The 21,976-nt window shown below is 46.7% G+C and overlaps 1 protein-coding gene across 9 annotated transcripts in view; it reads right to left on the bottom strand.

The window, feature by feature from the left end:
- The window catches only part of LOC135378169 (uncharacterized), a 91,370-nt gene that overhangs the window by 934 nt on the left and 68,460 nt on the right, over positions 1–21,976 (bottom strand). For 7 of the 9 annotated variants that reach the window (XR_010418290.1, XR_010418289.1, XR_010418291.1 and 4 more), the window contains 2 exons: positions 9,684–9,908; positions 4,591–4,684 (listed from right to left, as the gene is read on the bottom strand). Coding sequence is in view for 5 of the 9 variants with exons in the window: in XM_064611095.1 (XP_064467165.1) it covers positions 4,591–4,684; positions 9,684–9,908 (319 nt within the window). In the remaining 4 variants the exon portion in view is untranslated. Of the gene's footprint in view, positions 1–4,393; positions 4,516–4,590; positions 4,685–9,631; positions 9,909–21,976 lie in introns of all 9 variants that reach the window. The other 2 variants (XM_064611099.1, XR_010418292.1) reach the window with 2 other exon arrangements.

Genomic DNA, 21,976 nt, shown 5'->3' on the forward strand with positions numbered 1-21,976 from the left:
CCTGGTCAAGTACCGTCGCAACATAGCTAGTAGTAGACAGTCGAGACTCTGCGCGACTGAAGAGTCTTACACTGTATTGCGTAACAGTACACAGTATCAACGGGCGATCTTACGCTGACATCAGCGAACGCAAATCCTCCCTGCAAAATCCTGTAGTCCAGTCCCACAATCAGCCTTTTCATATATCTTCTATTTCGTTAAATCAGTGGCGGCCAAAAATGTTAGTTTACACATTCGATTTCGCCCTCTCCCCTCCCCCACTATGCGCTCCGACAAAGGAGGACACATCGCTAGGCAACTTCTTCATCGAAGCCCAATTCAGACCGCAGTTGTGCATCAAGCACTGCATTGCACGATGTGTATGATGTGTATTGCACTATGTGTAGTGAATGTGAATGGCGACAGTTCGACATGCGTACCCGTTACGAACATCTGTTCCCGAGATAACAATTTTGAAGCTAACGAAGGCATTGTTCGAGGAACCCCCTGCATTGAAGAAGAAACGGCTGTAATGTTACATATCGCTGCCGAAGTAAGGGAAACAAAACCATTAATCCGTTCGACATTAACGTCGGACAGAACGTAGCGCTCTTGAAAACGCTCCTTAGAGCTCAGAACACTGTCTGGAAAGTATGAAGTTGCCTTGCTGTCTGAGTCAGGTTACACAAGCACAGTAGAAATGAAGCTGGAGCCCTTAACCAACATTCCGACTCTGTGAGTTGTTATCGACAGGATGCGAGATAGTGAGAGAACTTTGTGAAAGAATTGTACGAAACAGGAATCTTCGTGGGCTCTGGAAGCCACATTTTGTTTGTACGGAAGAAGACGAGATATTATCATCTCTGTGTAGGCTACTGTGCACTGAATCGAATTACTAGACATGACCGCTACCCACAGCCGCTGATAGGTGGCCGGTTGAAAAGGCTGAAAGAGCAGTGCTATTTCACGAGCTTTGATCTTGCATCGGGGTACAACCAAATCAAGGTGGCAGGGGATTCGTAGGTGAAAACGGCATCTGTAACCTCATGCGTTCGTCCGAATGCCATCTGGGCAGTCAAATGCCCCAGCAGTCTTCCAAAAAATGATCAGCAGCATTGCGCTATTCAGTAGCATTGGCTTATATGGACGGCATCCTAATTCTGTCCAGCAACGTTGAAGAGGGCCTTGATACCTCGAATACATCTTCCACGTTCTCCAGAGCTCAAGTTGAGCAAATGCTCCTTTCTCCAATAACACCTAGACTATACCTTGGCTACGAAGTCTCTGCCAATGGCATACAGCCGTGCAGGCGGAAATTGGAGGGCATATTACACTCCCCGAGCGATGTTCATCGTATGAGACAGTACGTCGGGCTCACAAGTGATTTCAGGCGTTTCGTCAAGGGAGTCGGCGCTGTTGCCGCACCTTTGACAAAGATAGGATGCAGCTTGCGAATGGACTGAAGATCAGGAAAGACCATTTCAAGCATTGAAGTTAGCCGTCATAGAACGACCAGTTCTCACACACTATGCCGCCGGTGCGAGGACTGAAATCCACACCAAGGTATGCCAGTATAGCTTGGGTACAATTCTCACGTGAAGACAAAACGGTTGGATTGGCACCCAGTGTTATTTGCTAGCCGACGAACTACTGCTGAACAGAGAAAACTTGAGACGCTAGCAGTCGTTTGGGTGGTTTCGCGTTTTTGTGCCGTTCACCGTTGTAACTGACTGCAACACAGTTCGGTGCATTATGACGGAGCGCAATTTGCTCCCACGCATTGTACAATGGTGGTTGCGCTTGCAAGAGTTCACCTTCGACAACAGAACACCGAGCGGGATCACCCTTGGCCCATGCGGACGCACTGAGCAGATCACCGAAGAAGACTGACTGGTAGCTACTTAGGCAACCGACCCGAGGACGAGAGAACTTAAAGGGACGGTCCCATCTGCAAACCCATCTATGAAACCGATACCACTATGTTTCCGTACCAGCTGGCCGTTCCGGCCGAGCAGATTAAGGCGTCCCACTGGTTGTGGTAGCTATAGGTCGTGTGAAGACTGGGAAGTGGTTGGTTCGGATCCTGCCGCCGGCTGTGGTGTCCGAGGTTTTCGCATGGTTTTCCAAAGACGTTCCATACAAATGTCGGTCCGGGACGTATACTAACCCTCCTGTCTCCCACTCGTTCCTGCTGTCCTCTCGCCGTCCGTCTACATCAGTATGCCGCTCATAGCCACCGTTGCTTCGCGGTGCTAGCATAGTATAACAAAAAACTACGTTAGGCATCGGCCGACACTCTACTTGGCTATTTTTTTGTTCGTCTTAGAACTTCTTAGAACGTCTTAAAGTGCTTAGATATTAAATAAACGAATTTGAAAGATCAGCGCTGCTTCCGCAGCTGCACTGGCTCCTGTGGCAGCGACATCAGCGTGACGTCACTCCCTAACAGGAGGATTGAGAGGGCAGCGCGCAGAGGAGAAAGGCGGCATCCCTTTTCTCAAGGCCCTTTTCGCAAGGATTCCCGAAACAGGAGGAGGGAATATGCGACTGGCCTTTCCATCGCATTCAGCATTTCTTGAGAAAGAACTACGCCGAGGTCATGTGCTCCAGCATAACAAGTGAGCCGGAGTGGTTGCTGTGGATGCACGAAGATTGTGTCAGACGCAATAATTTATTTGGCTTTTCGGAAAGCTACATTGCAATCTTTTGTCCACTTCCATTTTCCAGTTTTGCGTGCAAATGTACTACAGTCGACCCCCGTTTATCCAGACTTCATTTTTCCGGATCCCGCGGTATCCGGACAAAAGGCACGGAAACGGATTTTCCTCCATGTATTTTGTTCTCGTTTATCCGGACTTCAGCTTCCGGACTCGGACCAGAATTCCAGGGAACGGAAGTCAAAAATACTTGTAATCCAGCTTCAGTTATCCGGACTACCGTGAGTAAGAGGAGACGCTGACCCCGCTTCGTCACCCTTTTCGCTGTGTTGGGGTTATTCCCGTCACACGTCAGGGACCTACATTCCTCCATAGGGGAGACAACCGTGCACGATGACCCCCTTCTCTATTTGTGTGCGTTGGGTCACGTTGACCAGTCGAGTCATTTGGAAATAACTCGAGCAACTGTGTGGTTCTAGAGGGGAAAACTCCAACCCGAGGGCCTGCCGCGATCCCTGATGCAGTGGCTCACTGCGACTGCCGTAGATGATGCTGCGGTTTCTGACTACGTTGACGTTGATAAGGATGATGACGCGTGTGCAGCTATGACTGATGACGGTGTGATTGCTGCTGTTGCCTCCGATGATGTGCAGCAGGACGGTGCCGATGACGCCAGTGAGAAACAAGGCTCCGACATTGACACTTTGCGTCCTGACACTGACATTCTTCGAGCAGCGCAACAGAGTGGCTCAACTCTATGCAATTAGCAAAAGTTTGCAGGAATCGAGTGCCTACACTACTATGTAACAGCTGTCATTGACGAGGTTTATCTGTTTTAATTAAACCTTGCTCTGTAGGACGTTTCTATTCGGTCGTTTCATTTATCCGGATGCCCCGGCATCCGGACGATTTCGCCGGGAACGGCACCGTCCGGATAAACGGGGGTCGACTGTATTTGATCTCGTTGAACTTTAACTCTGAAAGCTTCTTTGGGCACGTCAATGCTGGTTATGAGCGGAACGCCGCCACTTTCTTGTGTTCTTGAAGGTTGTTGAGGACAAAGTACTCCTCTATACGTTCAACGTACGAGGCCCAGCTCGGGACGTTTTCATCGAAGGCATCGTGCTTCCGACAAGGGGTATTCATTTTAGCAGCAATTCATGCACTCACGACTGCAGATTCATGCTTCTCTGTCCTACGACACATCAGGTGATCAAGCGGCATCCCACCTCTGGAACAATCGTTCGCTGAGAATGCCCTGCAAGCGACATGGACACGATCTGTCGCCTCCGCTCCAGACTAATCTGGTCGCCAGCCATCTTGAACTAGTGCTGAGGTGAAGAAGGCTTTGTCTTTTTATACAGTTGCAGTGATGATGGGGTGAGGGAGACCCTAAGCATCCCATCCTCATCGCCACTTGTATCTCGGGTACCAACTGTTTAACTGACATCACATCTGAGTACATAGGAATATCAGGGGCATAGAGTTTCCTTTACGGGAGTCTGTGCTCGATTGACGCGCGTCGCGTCGTACTCCATAATACCAGACAGTTGCCAGAATGATCTTTCTTCCGATGACATCAGCCGAACAACAATCTGCACATAAAAATATTCCTTGGCTCCCAACAATTAAGAACTTTATGTCCCTTTAGAGCGGCTACCTAGAATCTATGAAAAAGGTATTCGTTCCACAATCATCTCAAAGATCATTTATCTGCAAATTGTAAAAATTACTGTTGACTTGTAAGAGTTACTTGCCGTGAATAATAGGTTCGTGGTGTTCTTCGAAACGAAGGTGAATCCAGAAAACGACTTCCCTGATTGACTTTAATCCCAATGTGCATGCACAAGGGTCCATTTGTGTCGGACCTTTGACACCCCTTGTAAAACAAATCATCACATGTCTCCCTCCTAACACTGTTTTCCCTCGGTATATTTATGCACAACGAACTTACGAGCACTGCCCATCAGGTTTCGTGGAGTAGACGGATGCAGCCTTCCAGCATTCGCGAAGCAGCCGCACAAAAGCGCTCATGTTGCACGTCGGATCTGCAGAGGGGGTGTTGCTTAATTGCCTACCTGAATAAAATCAAACTAACAGATGGAGCACATACTCAAAAATCGGAACATCACAGCGCGAATGATATCGTTCTGTCTTTCGATTGTTCAAATCACGAGGCGTGCGTCTTTGCTGTAACACAAACGTACATGCAATGTAAAAATGACGCAATATCATTGAGAACGCAGGGGGACCAAGACGGCACAGACAAACAACCCTTCCGTGTGTGTGTGTCGTCTTTGTCCTTTTGCGTTCTCAATCATGTTCAGTCCCAACCAACGCGCTCTACACATTCTCGCAAAAGTGGCGTATGCCCCTTGCCCTCCACAAATCAGGAGACAGAGCGATATTACTCTGAATGTCTGTTGGGCCTGAACTGGTTACGCTGTGAAGTTGTGTTTGAGAGTGCACTAGAGATGACAGTACTAAGTGCTGGTCTTTCCACAATATTCCCCACTTTCCTCTTCAGTACGTACGACATACAGGGTGTCCCAGCTAAATGCGAACAGATTTCTTAAAAAAATATATATGTGTACAGTCTAAACTCGTTAATACGACATCCTCACTTTGTGACCGGTTTTCTAGGGAACCGTTTTTTCCCCATAGAAACACCATGTAACTCACCCTCGTTATTATGACAACTCGTTAATCTGACTGTGACCGAAATTTTGAGGACGGACCAAGGAGAACACGTGTATTCGGCCCTCGTTATTATGACCGCCGAGTGTTGACCTCGTCGACCATGAACAAAGCTTCGAGAACGAACGGCAGAAAACCCCGGTGTTCTGTCCCAATTGTGACCACCGACTGTTGACCCTGCGGCTTTTGTGATCCACCAAGAACATCAGTGGCCCCGTGTGACGCATGTGTGGACAATGTCGTACAAAGCAGACGACGCCGGGGACGAGACTGTAGACACAAGCAGTGAAGAGGAATTATGTGCACCTGCTCTCGTCAACGTAAGGGATGCCACCCAAGCGCTCAAGATGGGTTTGCAATTCTTCGAGCAGCAGAAGGACATTCAAAATGTGCATGCAACGCAATAGAGACAGTGGAGAGCTTGCAAACTGAAAGTGCTACGAAACAGACAGTTCTGACGGATTTCTTTCGCAAATAAATTGTGAATCAGCAACTGAATCGTCTTCATTTTAGTACAGCATGTAGCAGTAGATCCACACAGGTGTATGTGTGCGTGTGGGGGAGGGGGGGGGGGTTCCGTGTGTTTCTCGTTCATATGACAATTTCGCTTTATAACCAAAATCGGCGGGAACGGACTTGGTCATATTAACGAGTTTAGACTGTATATCACTTTTTTCGAGATGAAGTCAGTTGCAGTATAACTTATGCTGAAGGGCACTCCTTAAGAGGGCACCAGCCCCTAAGGCGATGTCCTAATCAACTTTCAATAATTAACTTTTTAATTATAAAAGCTACGAAGTTGTCCCAATGAGAACATCTGGTATTTCGGTCACCTGATACCGTAGCCGTTTTCAGAACAAAAATCTGTCCGATAGATCGTTCGAAAAAAAATCGTGAAGGAACACCTTTATTCTACCCCGATTGAAAATTTTTCTGATGGACCACCAGAAAATTTGATGGACCATCGAAATATTTTGATGGCATCTACTAGACCATCAAATCCACCTTGATGCTTCCTGGTGGACCACCAAACCGCCCATGGTGGCACCTGAGAGACCAGCAGACCGTCCCTATTGGTGCCTAATGCACCAGCAGACTGTCATTGGTGGTACCTAATGGACCGTCAAATTTCCGTTGGTGATGTCTGATGGACAACTAGATTGCATCTGATGGTGCTGGTGAGCTCCTTCTGCCACTTTGCGCCGCCGCCTTGCATGTTCATCCGCGTGTATAGGACTAAGAAGTTCCCAGCATTTTTAAATATTTATACATGTTAAAAGCTCAAATATACACCTCCATGATGACATAAAATAGGTGCACTCTCTAACTCATTCTTCCTCAACCAACACACGCATGTTATCTGTGAACATATGTCATTCTGCCGGATCCTTGTACCCTTACGCCATTTCCTCTTTCACGTCGGCGTTGGCCTGTTCGCGACACATGTGGTTGCAAGTTGTCAAGTTGGCTGAGACGTTGCGGATGGAATATGTGAAACTTGGTGTGCAAAGTTATGGATACCTTTGGGAAGGTTCTTTGGACTGAACGCATTTGGTAGAAAACCAATCCACACGGACGTGAGAGATGTTTCTGAATACGGTAAGGCTTAACACGACCGCTTCACAGTTACTCATAACCTTTGTTCGAGGGAGTCGGTTGATTAAATTGTGTATTATTTGCAGTCTGCGTTCCATCTTGACTAGTAATGAGAAGTGTAACAAGTAGGATCGACCAATTATTCCGAAACACAGGCGAGCTCATGTTATTCTGTCTGCAATGAGTCGTTGACGACGTGCGTCTGTCTGTCTTGCAGTTCCGCGCCGTGGAGATTGGCCGTTGATCTGTGATGCATTAGGAAAGAGTATTACGTAGCTCCCTCTTGACACCTGAACTTTCATTACTCTATCATTAAAACTACGTCCTTTCCAAATGTGACTCAAGCTGTATGATCTTGCTTTGGAGACACACAACTGTTCGGCCACCTCAGGCCTGGTGGACCATCAACTATGAGACCTGATGGATGACCCATCAACCATGAGAAAAATTTTCAATAGGGACCTAACCTTTTTCTTTATTTTATTCATTGCGCGTCTCCAGAGATGCGTCGTCCCTTCACTCCCAATGTGGGAGGGTGAAGGAGCACAATGGCGCCTCATGCGTCGAAGATGAGCCTTAACTTGGGGAAACAAAACAAAAACAAATCTATCTGGTGACGCTATCGGAACTGCCCTTATCTTGGGTTGCATGTTCTGTTTTCTTTGAATCTTTTCCCAGGACGCAAGAGGCGATAGTGTGCTCTTCGCCCTCTCATATTTGGGGTAAAGGAAAGATGTGTCTCTGAAGATGCGCAATGAACAAGATAAAGAAAAAAATGGTGTTCCTTCACGAATTTTTTGCGGATGATCTATCGAACAGATTTTTGTTCTGAAAACGGCTGTAGTATCAGATGACCGAAGGGACCAGATGTTCTCATTGGAACAACTTCGTAGCATTTATAATTAAAAAGTTCATTACTGAAAGTTAATTAGGAAAGTTCCTTAGGAGTTTGCTTAATGAGTGCCCTTCATCATATGCTATATTGCAATTGACTTCATCTCGAAAAAAAGTGACATATATATATTTTTTTTAATCTGTTCGCATTTAGCTGGGACACCCGTATATTCAGGGGGAACTGTACTAACAACGTTGCACCCCAACCGAATTCAGTGAAATGTAACATTTCTACCACTTACAAATGCTTTACTGCTCGTAAACGCTCAGAATTCGCTTGTGATGCAAAGGCAATAGTCAGCCTAGTCAATATGTAAATCATTTTACTCTAACCAAACGATAAGTTTCAATTGGACTTCTTTGATTAAACGTATTTCGAATGGGCATATGTATCCTAAACTCTAAAAACATCAGAAGACTGATGTTCTGAGGCTGGAACAACATAGAAAGGACAAATACATACAAGTACAAGTACATACATCTTTCATCTAAAAACACCACCGTATAACACGCTCCTAGCCAAACACCGTTTACAATTACATCGTTCTCGTTTATGATTCATTGAAAGTTGGCGCCGTACGTTGCATTCATGTTAAAGGGGCTCTAAAGGGGTTGGTGTTTGTGGGTCTCACAGGCTAGTGGAAGCAGGTATCTTCCGTACTGAACGTTCATTATTTCGAATACGTTCGCAATGCAACGTAGGAAGAGTAACAAGTGCGCGCTACTTCGCGATGCGCACTGATTGTGAGATATGTGTAGTGAGGTTTCACGTTAAAATGACGAATGGGTACGTCGCAATGACGAAATGTCCCGCCTGCCACTTTGAGATCGCGTTCCCACGTGCGACTCGGTAGCGCCACCCACGACTCCACCTACAAGCAACCTTACAGCAATCGGAGAACGTGACTGAATCGAACTGATGGCGTCTCTGTTTAGCTGTTGTTTACCAAATCTTAATCAACGGGAGGAAGACATGATCTACCAAATCTTAGGGCGCGTCTTCTTATTAAATTCTGGCATGTCTGAGTGGACGAAAAGTAGCCAGAGTAGGCAAGGGTAGCAGAAATGAGGTCATAACTCTGCTGCGAAAAATAGCCAGGGTTCACCCTGGTAACGACCCTTCTCAACTCTGCTCCAAAGCAGGGTAAGCTAGGGTTGTGACGTCGCACAAATACGCGTGTGGCCTTTCGTCTGCTACACACAGCAGTTGGCCCTCTTTTGATTGGTGCTTTGCCTCCTAAGCCCTGTTTCCCTCCTACGGCTGTTTTAGATGAGTTCGCTCCGCGACGAAGCGCTCTTTTCTGCTCTAGCTGTCGAGAAAGCCCTGATTCAGCCAGAACTACAACGAATCACTGACGTCACCTCAGGACCTTGCGAGGCCCACCAACAGTGAACGTTGGGCCGACACGCTGAGTTTGTTGGACGTAAGCGATGGCTTCCGCGAGGCTCTTGGCTATAGCGCGATTGTTGTTCGCTGGTATGTTTGGATTCGGTTCTCGGTGCCCAATTTTATTGCTCCGTAGCGGATTCAGATGCTGGCTCCACGTCGACCAATCAAATTCGCCATAACATTTCAACAAATTTGGAAACAACTGTGGAACCAAAACCGGTAAACTCGTGGTGACGTCACATGGTTGACCCCAATCTTACTTTTCGATTAAATGGGACCCTTGCCTTCTTTTATGCCCATCCAGATGGAGTGTTTCACTGCTGCTGTGTTAAGTGCTGCCTGTGGTATTTAAGGCGTTTATAAGGCTCCCTCTAAGGGGAAGGCGATTTAAATTTTTATTCTGATTACATATACTCGCCTATCAAGAGCAGTGATGAAAATATATCCCTTCAGGGCAGCCTTCCGCTTACCCCGAGTAAGACCAATGGGTACGTGCGTATGTGCGGTAAGGTCTGGCGGCTGCGTCCCTGAACTGTAGTTGGGCACTTCTGGCACGTATTTTTGCTTGCTTGGATAAAGCTTCTCCTTCATCCATCGCCGAAGTATAGAAAACATCTTCGCTGAGATGCCTCCACCTGGCGTCGTGAGCGTCCGGAATGGAGTGGAGTTCCCCGAGACACTACTAGCGCCCGTAACTGAAAAAAAAAAAAAATCATGGGCGATTCATTGGTGGATCCGACGGAAATGCACTAGCATTAAAATTTGAAAATCCTTTGGGAACTCCCCTTCACAACGCTACACAACCCTTCAACGACCCTTCTTCACACGACTCTACACAACGCTAACGCAAGACAGCATCCGCAGCGAAACGAGCCTTTCGGGCTTCCTCCGATTCAGCCTGGCGGCGCCGTCTCGCAGCCTCAGCATTCTTTCGCCGCCGCTCCTCCGCTCATCAATTATAACCCATGGCGCGCCCACGCAGACACGTCTGAACCTGTCGACCACCACAGCTGCACTGCCGGCTAGTGATGTGCCGTTCAATGAATGAACAGTTCAGACAGAACGAATCATGAAGATAAACTGAATGAACTAGTTCATTATCGTGGAACGTACTGGTTCACCTGTTCACGCACGACACTTCCCCGTTTCGCCTTTTCTCCTTCCTCCGGTTTCTCCAGTTGACGGTGTCGCATTATTGTTCGCTGTTGTACGGCTGGTAAAGCAGTGTTGACCGCATGCGCAGGAGCTAGAGGCGGAAAAGGTGACGAGTGAAGTGTGCTGAAGAAATGTGAACTACAGTCGACCCCCGTTTATCCGGACGGTGCCGTTCCCGGCGAAATCGTCCGGATACCCGGGCATTCGGATAAATGAAACGACCGAATAGAAACGTCCTACAGAGCAAGGTTTAATTAAAACACAGAAATCTTGTCAATGACAGCTGTTACATAGTAGTGTAGGCACTCGATTCCTGCAAACTTTTGCTAATTGCATAGAGTTGAGCCACGCCGTTGCGCTGCTCGAAGAATGTTAGTGCGGACGCAGAGTGTCAATGTCGGAGCCTTGTTTCTCACTGGCGTCATCGGCACCGTCTTGCTGCACATCATTGGAGGCAACAGCAGCAATCACACCGTCATCAGTCATAGCTGCGCACGCGTCATCATCCTTATCAACGTCAACGTAGTCAGAAACCGCAGCATCACCTACGGCAGTCACAGTGAGCCTCTGCATCAGGGATCGCAGCTCACCTAGGGGAATGTCTTCATCGGCCAACGGGCCGTAAGCAGCAGGCCCTCGGGTTGGAGTTTTCCCCTCTAGAACCGGACAGTTGCTCGAGATATTTCCAAATGACTCGACTGGTCAGCGTGACCCAACGCATACAAATAGAAAAGGGGGTCATCGTGCACGGTTGTCTCCCCTACGGAGGAACGTAGGCCCCTAACGTGTGACGGGAATACGCTCTGTAAGCGCCCGGGGTCACCGCGCATGACGCAGGAGTGACGTTTCAAGGACGCCTTTGATTGGCTGGACGAAACATGTGCTCGCTCCTAAAAGGTAAACAATGCAGCGTCTAGCCGAAGCTGAACTGTAAAACAGCGAATACGGCTCTGATATCGACACCAAAAGTGTGTTTTTTTTTTCTTTCTGTGATGATCTTGGCTGTATGAACAGACGTGAAAAGAAAGTTGAACCTAGGAAACGCGCTTAAGCGTGAATTCCTGGACGTCTGTATTAGTTCGAATGCGCGTGCTTCATTCAGAGATCGTTCATACCGCGTCAGGGTTACGCTGTCGACCTATGGACGGATGCAGTGTGCTTTGTGTGAATGCCCCAACGGAAATGAGAAATGTAGTCATGCCGTTTGCTGCCATCAAGTACGTGTCAAAAACTAACGTACCGCAACAGTAGAAACGCCGCCCCAACAGTACCATACCACTAGACATGAGGAGTGTATTTAAGTGTGTTTTTAAAAAGGCCAAATTTAGTCATCGAACTTGAATACTTTTTCTGTACTTCTACGCATTTTCCATGTTACACTGAAAGCACTACTCTGTGCGTCACCCGGATGTCAAGCGAAATATTCCTTTTTGTCGCAGCAATGCATCATGTGTGTATGAATGCTTCAATGACCGAAACAAGCGGGACATCCATGTCCCTCTTTTGAAGGGGTAGCATACTGTGCCTCGGGTTTGGGCGGTTTGGGGGCACGCAGGAAGCGATGTGAGGTCCTGAACGGTATGCGGTTAAACTATCCAAACCCAATCAGACAGGACCGATGTCCGCCGGAATGTGACATCAAAGTATATAGAAAGTAACTCGTTACTTTTAAAAGTCCTGAAGATGGTGCCTCGGAACTGCGGCGTCAAAGTAACGACAACAAACAACCTGGAGCCTCTGTTTGTGTGTCTTCTTGTGTCGTTGTCCCTGTTTTTGACTGCTCCTTGTTCTCCGAGAACAAACAACTCTGGTATTCCTGGTATTCAGGTTTTTATCGCTTTTTAACTCTGGTAGCTGTATCTTGCCAGTCGCGACGGTCGAGTGCCTTCTGCCACCGCCGACGTTCCCGTTTGTCTTTTGGAACAGGGAAGACAGATACTTCATCCAATTGTCCATAGCACGTATTTATCACAACACGAAATCCACAACACGTATTTACCATTTTGTCGCTTAAAAACGACGTAAAACACAACAAACTGACAGCGTGAAAGCGACCGATCCGTCTTGTTTACCTTTTTCGCTGCTCGCACGTGGTGCAATGGGCTTCTCCACCAATAGGAGCTCGCCACATCACCGCGCGCGTCACTCCACTCTCTCCCCCTCCTCTTCTGCGCAGAAACTCACTTACAAAGCATATAACCCCGACACAGCGAAAAGGGTGACGAAGCGGGGTCAGTGTCTCCTCTTACTCACGGTAGTCCGGATAACTGAAGCTGGATTACAAGAATTTTCGACTTTCGTTCCCTGGAATTCTTGTCCGAGTCCGGAAGCTGAAGTCCGGATAAACGAGAACAAAATACATGGAGGAAAATCCGTTCCCGTGCCTTTTGTCCGGATACCGCGGGATCCGGATAAATGAAGTCCGGATAAACGGGGGTCGACTGTACAAGAGAAATACAGTCCCAGACAGTCCCAAACCTGCATTACCTTGTCGCTTATGGACCCATATGACCGACATGTGACTGTTACATTTAGCGCATAATTGAACGAACACGAGTGTTCGGCTATCAATTCAGTTCACGTTTATTACATGATCTGCACATATCAATGTCATGTCAACCCTGTACATAGGCAAATAAAAGCGGATGCTATGAAAATCTGAAAGATGTAGCAGCCAGATGTGGTGCCAGAAAACACACAGAATCGAGTATCAGACGACATATTCCGAAAGGCGCCGGGAAAATTTCACGTGACTTCAGCGTGCTGGCCGCTAACCTCACCCTTGGAGTCGGCCACACGATGTTATTACGTCACGGAGAGGTGAACGAATGAACGATTCTTTTGAACGATTCAGGGAACCGGACTGAACGGAATGAACGAGTTCACCAAAGTGAAATGGATTGCCCATCGTTACGAGTGCCGGCGAGCCGCGTTGCGCTCTCCACGCACCCTCTCCTTTCCTCTCCATTAACCGCGCCTCGACGTCCTCCTCTCCCCCGTGACCTACTTCCGCGCGCGCTCCACCTGTACTCTCCCTCTCCGCAGCGCTCTTCGTCTCCCCAACCTACTCTCAACCTCTCCCCTTAGAGCACCTATCTCCACTTCGGTGGCTACAGACAGACCACGCCGCGATTCTTTCGTAGCGAGGACTCTAATGCTAACGCATTTAAAAAAAACAGGTAGATTGACGACAAAGAAGATACCATTCACAAGCGTGTCACTTCTAGCGAGCTCTAAGAAGAGAAAGTCGCGACATAATACGTTAAGGTGCAACCTCTCCACAGCATGACATTATTGCATAGAGTGATGAGAAAATATTGCGCTTTAGACATACACACCAGCTAGCACCTTCTCCTACTTTGTTCACGAATGCTTTTAGAGTGTACAATCTTTCAGAGTGCACATGCCTACAGCACAAAGTCCCCAAAAGAATACGGTGTATGTGTTGTCTGCGCCTCATTTGTGCTTTTCTATCTCGCCCTGTTGCTCTCTTACCGCTTTCGATTTCGATTTCAGATGCTTTTCAGATGAGCACCTCTTGAACATCCGAAGCGTATGTGACTATTAGAGTCCCTATTAGAGAACGGCAGTTGATGACAAGGCACCAGAAGCAACGAGATCAGCAACGAGACAGGTAATGTTAGCAGCGTAGTTTAACAGCTTGTTGTTTGTAAACCCAGCGCAAGAAGTTATACAAGTGGCAGGAAACGCTAAATATTTTAATTAGCCAGTAAAATAGCGGTAAAACGGCTCGAGGCGACGTCTGTTTTGAAATAATCCCCACTTCGTCAAGCAACCGTGATCGATGATCCGGACTGGCTTGCTGCTCATGACGACTACGTAGCCAACATGTAGAAGACTTCTTTTGTTTTAGACACAGTGTTATGCGCATGCAAAGTAGTTTTGCCGCCTGTACTTGACGAGCAACGCACAGTTGGTGGCGACTTCCACACAGTGTTGACAGTGTTGTCCACACTTTGTTGCTCGTAATTTTGTATTTTAATTTCCTAACTAACTACCTAACTTACTTCTAACTACCAGCGCAATTGGGACGAAAACTGTGACGTAGGAGTACTGAGGTGTCAGGCTACAGAATAGATAAGTTTTCTGAGATTGCAGCTCTATACTCTCAGAACAGAACTGCACCGCATAGAACGTTGTCCGCCAACCATTGCTACGAGTGACAGAGCTTCTGATTCGAAGAGCGAGGGGGGGCGTACGCATTTTTGTAGCAATTTGGTTATATGATATTTGCTACAAAAAGGCGTATGTCCCTCTCTCTCTTCAAATCAGAAGCGATAACCCTATCATTCGTGGCAGTGGTTGGCGCACAACGTACTATGCGGTGAAGTTCTGTTCTGAGAGTGTAGTGATTTATATAGTACCTATAAGTGTTGAGTTTGTCCTTCTGTGTTCCATTGTCCCACTTACAGCTGTGTTACTTGAGTGTCACTGTTGGCTATAAGTATGAGATGCGCTTGGAAATTTACCGAGCCTTGGTTCACCTCATGATTTAAAGGGACCGAAAAGTGAATAACCTATGTAAACTTTATGTTCAGCACAAAGCTTGAACCTTCAAAAGTTCAAATATCAAAGAACTCCGCTGAAATCGCTGTAGTTTTTCTTTAATCGAATTTTCCATGATTGCATGTCCAGGGACCTAGTAGGAAACCGAGCAGTCTGTCAACAATTGCATGACCCCGCGCCATCTGTCGAGGACGCATGTAATACGTGCACTTCCGGGCGCTAATCCGGCGAAAACGAAAATGGCAGTGGGCATTTGTGACCACTTTCTACGTCGAGAATGTCGAACCTCTTGAACATGAGTGCGCTAGAATTCCGCATTCGAGAACTATCGCTCACACAGAACTTCTGTTCGTGCGATAGCGTGCTGGAAAGTGTGTGCTTCGCAGCAGAAGATTCCTCGTCCAGAGATTTATCGGAGTCACCTTCGTCCTCACCAGTAGCTGACCGTGCCGTGAACACGGACTGGCTCGTGAAATTTACATGTATTAGGGAGAAGCACTTGTGTAAGCCGAAACAAGCGCTGCCTTTTCGTCGTGCAGGTGTTCATGTGGGACATGCAAACCGATGGATACTATGGACCAGTGCTTTTGCTGCCGAGAGGTAGAGAATGCGTGTGAAAAGCAGACAGACAATTGCATCACAACTAACGAATATTTCAAAATACTGTACCTTGACGCCGGAGTCCTGCAAGTGTCTTTTACATACATCCGAGAAACCGAAGAGCATGGCAACATAAGCGGCAGCGCAGTGTGGTCTGTACGCGCTACTTGAACGGCAGACTGGACGGAAAACCCTTATTTCTGCAGGAAATTCCGTTATATCACCTCTCGGCTATTCACAAGAAGGATATGGGGTGCTCTGAGAAAGTACAATAGAAAGTATTCTTCCTGCCTGCGTCGTGCATGATATTAGGGATGCTTCCCCCAGCAGTGTGCAGACTTGCAGAAATGTATATCTTGATGTCCGCAATTTTCTTCTTGCTTGGTGCAAGTTTTTCTCATTGCTTTTTCTTTGCAGTCACAGCATATTATAATTATTAGTTTGTTCCTGGGGGGTTAAGTAACCTGGGGGCATATCTGTATTTGTAGATTATACTCATGTCTTGTATATGAGGAGTAAATAAGATAATTTTCATCAGTGTCGTTCAGCTGAACTGTGTTCATAACCTTTTAATAGACTTCTTATTGAGCAGGTTGCCAAATGCCTATTAATGTTTGAACCCAGATTGGGATTTAACACTAAATTATCTCTGTTTTCCGAAAAGGAGTACTTGTAACTGATTCATTATCATGTCACCAACTAGCATTTGTAAAGAAGAACTTGAGGGCTGACTTCAAGTATTAGCAACCCTTGATCTGGGTTCAAAGTTAACTATGCAGCATTGGTGTGGGCAATAGTACTTCAAAATGACTAAATAATTTATTTTGTAAGTTCAGTTGTAAGTTCTGGGTTCAAGGTCAACCATGCAGCATTGGTGTGGTCAATAGTACTCCAAAATTGATAAATAATTTAGTTTGTAAGTACATACTCTGTTACTGTAATTGAGATTACTTTTGTAAAGTATTTTTGACAGCCCTGCAAATTGAAACTCGCTTCAGTGTACACGACAAACGCATCGTAACATTTAATTGAAATATAATACAAGAGCAGAAGAAACATTTTGTCACAACTCAAACTATATTTTTCTTTTTTATTGTCCACAAATAGAGGAGACAGAGTTGGACTTTTTGCCCTCTGATGTTTTGACGCACTTGATAGAGTTGTAAAACCTGCAGAGTATATATAGTTTTGTCTTTCCCTTTTGAATTTAACAAGCAAGTTATATTTTACCATTTGTGCACTTTTGTATTCTCTGTCGATGTAAAGAGTACAGGAACAATAATGCTGCAGATAGATCCAACAATGACCTGTCCCCTTGATGAAGATGAGAACTTTTCTTCACGTGTGCTAAGTGAGACAAAAGAAATGTACAATGAAGGTTGTACAAAACCAGCAAATCTCCGTCTACTAAAATTTTAGATATGTGGATGTTACCGCATCGTGTAGTTTCCATCCAAAAGTAGGACTACTCCACGCTTTTCACTCGTGGCAAGGTGCAGAAGAGAACTCTTTGAAGTTATGATCTGCGGCAACAAAAAGATTTGGCATGTTGATAAGGCAAGGCAAGGTTGTTTGGTTGTTTTTGGTAGGTTGTTGGCATGTTGATGTGCTATACTGTTATAGCACATCAATATAGATGAGGGGCTAACACAGTAGACAGCGTGATGTCTGCAAACTCTCAGTTGAAGATTTATTCAACAGAACAAGAACTGAGAGCATACGTAGAAAAATGCAGTGTCCATGCACCGCATGGAGAACCACATTAGTCTCTGAGAAGGTAGGATCAGGAGAGCAATAAAGAGAAATGACCGTTGTGTCCGAGATAGGGGAACTGTGCAAATTTAGGACCAATATGATCAGGTAACCTTGCATGGCTCACTGTAGCTGCGACACACTTTGAACAATTCCAGTAGTGGTGCTTCAAAGACAATGAATTTTCGCTGTTTCACTGGGCATTCAAGCGTAGAGGTTGCATCTATAGAAAATTAATTAGCGTTCCAAAGTCATAGCTATACCTCAACAGGAAGTATGCATCTCTACCCTTCAATGAAACTAGTAGTTCCCATCGGTTTCTTCCCCTACTGTCGACGTCATACTAAGGTTCTGCACCTGTCCAAAGACTCCAAAAATGTCACAAAGTCTGCAACACGTAACAAATCTAATGCTTCCATCTGTGGACTTTGCATACCTGCTTCCAGCTATTTCGGTCATGTCAACTTGAGTGCCTGGATCACACACACACGAAGCAGTCTGGCGCCACTTCAACACTGGAAGGCCCCTAAAATTAAATTTGTTGATGTTGACAATGTTCAGTACGGGACAAGCAGGATAACATTAGTTAAATGGAATACGTCATCCCTATATTTTAATGTATACATGTGCGACACCTGTACATACCTGAGACGTTGTGTTGAACTCGTCACCTCGGTGAAGCAAAATCACTGGTTACTGACGGCAGTTTACTTCAGACGTCTTCGCAATTCGCCTTCTACAGCATCTTCGTAGTCATCGGCAGCAAAATGAGCTCAGCGCACACGACACGACTGCTGTATGTAACAGCCAAGTGCTTCGAACCACATTCGTTTTCGCGCACTCTCCTGTGGAATCTTGTGGTAGAAAACGCCCGTCGTCGAAGACGAACGAAGATGATTTTTGCATCCCCGAACACCAAAACTACACCAGACATATGTAGGTCTCTCGAATACGTGACACGTACAGCAGCCACAGACATGTCATTCACTTCCATTTCCTGCTTCGCGCGACCAATATGGCCACACACGACGTAGACAATAAACGCGATAACTTAACTGGTGATAACCAGACGGCCTTGCAGATGGCGCGGCGGGTCGTAGCTCGTAGCGGCGAAGTAGCTGAATGCTTTATTAATGTAGAAAGTATGGAAGTGAGCGTCATTTTTAAAATGGCGTTTAGCTGTAATATAATGTGCGTCAACTTCGTTCTCTACAAAATTAACTCTCACGTCGTAAGGGTAGACCAATCCCTGAAATCCCTGGACCCGAAACCCAAGTTGCTCTTTTTCGCCGTTCGTTGGCAGCACCGTCCATGTTCCAGCAATCTTCAAAATACTTATACGTAAAAAATATGCCGAATTAAGAAGTAATGCTTTCTGTGTGTTATCAAACAATGATGTTGTGCGCGATAGTGGGCAAAAATATGTGGGTTATTTTTCACTTTACAGTTAAGGGTATGTGGATGGGAGATGCCGTTGGCGCCACATTTACGAGTTTCCCTGCTCGCTGCATTGGGGTATCGACATTATTTGTTACTCTACGTTGTCGTGAGTAATTGCGGCGTCGCGCCCGTTTTACGACTCTTGAGATGGCTGGCTTTCTCGAGCAACGCATCCGCCCTGTCTTCTGACAACAACTGCGCTCTTAAAACAGAGCTTGACCGCATAGCACGCTCCTAACCAAGCACCATCACGAATGACATTGTTCTCTACGCCGATTCATTGAAAATGGGGCCGCATGTTTCTGTTTTTTTGTGACACTGATGCTGTTGTGTTAAATGGGTTGTGACACCTTGATAAATGTGGTTCATTACATCATTGCACGCATTGTACAGGGTGTGTGCAGAAAAACGTGACCCGCATTTAGGAACATAGCTTGTTGCCTACCTAACTAACGAACTTCCGGTGACGCACGATGGCGCATTTATGCGTGCGAAATCTACAGAAAAATCGTGGAAGTCATACTCAGCTTAAAAATAGACAGAGCAACGAAAACTTCGGCCTCAGTGCATCACATTAGGACAACATGGCGGACGCAGGAGAGTTGTGTTCAAGTACCGCTACGGGAGCTATCAGTGCGGAAATCGAAACGATGTCCCACATGGATGCTCATCGGTAGTACCCCTAGCGGTGACTGCACATAACTCTCCTGAGACCGCCATGCACTACCATGCACTGTCATGACCGCGCTATTCGAATGCATGGAAGCCGATGTTTTCGCGCTCTGTTTATTTTTTTACGCTGAATATGGCTTCCAGAATTTTTTTTGTAGCTTTCGCACGCATAAATACGCCATCGTACGCCACCGAAAGTTCCTCGGGTAAGTAGACAACAAGTTACATGTAAAAATGCAGGTCATGGTTTTTCTGCACACACCCTGTATTACACACTGGAGTATTGAGGAAAAAATAATTATGTTTCTACAAGTCGTACTTGGTGAGGTATAAACCCTTGAACACAAGTACTCGTCAAACTCTGACTCAGAGCTCCGGTCATTCCCATTGGTAATCGTAAGCACGTGACCTCTCTCGCGCTTCCTCACTGGCGAAGACGCCAGTGAGTGATGTCAGAGGCGCATGAGTTTCGGTATTCGCGATAGCGGATCTCTACGCGTCTATTACTCCTTTGCTGCAAAGCTTGGAATGCACGTTCACATCGATGCAAATAGGTGCATTTTACATTGATCCGGATTCCACAACCCAAGTATCACAGAAAGGCATACGAGTAAAAGGGTATCATTATGTGCAATGGTTGGCCTTCAGCGTGTTATGCGGCGAGCGGGGCGGACGCCTTTCTGTGACTCTTAACATTACTGCATGAGTGTAACAAAAACATTGGTGGATCCGACCGAAATGTGTTCGCATTAAAGCTTGAAAACCCCTTTGGAACTCCCCTTCACAACGCAACACATTCCTTCAACGAAACTTCACAAACGTTGCACAACCTTTCACAAAACCCTACACAACGCTAATGCAAGACAGCATTCGTAGCCAAACGAGTCTTTCGGCTTCCTCCGACTCAGCTTGGCGGCGGCGCGCAACCTCTGCCTTCTTTCGCCGGTGCTCCTACGCACATGGCGTGACCATACTGACATATCCGAACCTGCCGACGACCACAGCTAAACTGGCCGGTGCTCAGCCAGGCCTCCACAGCAGGCTCCAACAGCTCCCCATAGAGCCCATAGTTTGAGATAATTCACACAACACTGGGCACACGACCAATGAGAGTGCAACGTTGTAGAAATTATGCAATGCCAGGCGGCCAATCAGGAGCCTTAACTTTGGCTGACCTTTCGACCGGTTCTGGCTACCATCGACTTCTACCGGATTTCACGCCTACCGCCGTAACCCGATATTCAAAATAACCGAAGCTTCTTTTGGCTAAAAGAAATATTTATTTGACACAAAGCACTGATTCAAAGATCTGATACATGGGTGCACTGTGAATACAAAGTCCACTGCGTTGCTGACGCACTGTAACTAAGTTTGAACTTGAAGCAAAACGAACACAGCTCTCGAAATCCGACGGGGCCGGCGCTTGTTCTTCACTCTCCAACCGCTCCAACTCACGAAGCATTCCAGTTCCGGAGTTGATAGACTGTTCGTGGGATAATAATCGTGTCCAGGAGCAGCACAACACACGTTGTATCACATCGACGCATGAATAAACCAGCGAACACTTCTAGAAACTGTTCTGCCGATTTGACACCATCGAAACACGGAACACAAGAGGACGCCTTGCCGGCCGATTTTATGATGAGCGTCTTCTTTCGTTGTTTCCAGAGCGAAAAAGACGCTTGTGTGGCACGTAATCGTAATCCTGTCTTTGTTGTCAGGCCTCAAAACCGACGGCGCCCGAACGCGTTCTTCACGCTCCAACCGCACCAGCCAACGAAGCATTCCAGTTCCGTAGTTGATAGACTGTACGTGGGATAATAGTCGTGTCCAGGAACAGCACAACACGCGTAGAATCACAAACTGTTCTGCCGATTGACATCACCGAAACACAGAACACAAGAGGACGGACGCCGTGCCGACCGATGCGAGCTATTTCGAAACTATGCTGAAACTGCTGAAACGGCCGCCGGGACGCTGCACGCACATGCGCGCGTACAAAATGCGATTTCAAAACGTTGTCGACCAATCGGAGCGCGCACACAGTCTGGGCCAATGAGCTTGCAACGTTGTAGATTGGCGCAGTGGTACATACTCTACAGCCGCATCTTCGGTTACCTGAGGAGGACTGTCCACAGCTCCCCGCATCAGGGTTGCCAGATGGCGAAGGCCTTGTATAGCCCGTTTTCCGGCCACCTGTAGCCAAAATATAGCCAAGCACGCAAATATCTTCTAGCCAAAAAATAGCCAAAAGCGCCCGATGTGCTTGCACATGCTGCAGATGCTGCGGGAGGCGAGATTTGCCTGGTGCAATCCAGTCTGAAAGGTACAATATTCTGTGCCAATCCGGCCGCATAAGGACTCACCTTCCAGAACTTTTTTCGTGTTCTTCTAGGACGCGTTATCAATTGCGCCCACCTTTAAATTCCGGAGCATTCTCCCACTCTTGACGGCAACGATTCATATGAGCAAGTGGGCAAAGTATACGCGACGTCACCGTCGAGTATGCTTTGCCCACTTGCTCATATGAATCGAGAGAGCCAGCCGTGATTACCAAACCAAGTGCACGCAAACGAAAGCAATGAAAAGCGAACTACAAGACGCTTCTTTGTTTTAT

The sequence above is a fragment of the Ornithodoros turicata genome, chromosome 1 (assembly GCF_037126465.1).
Source record: "Ornithodoros turicata isolate Travis chromosome 1, ASM3712646v1, whole genome shotgun sequence".
In the NCBI taxonomy this organism is placed as follows: Eukaryota; Metazoa; Arthropoda; class Arachnida; order Ixodida; family Argasidae; genus Ornithodoros; species Ornithodoros turicata.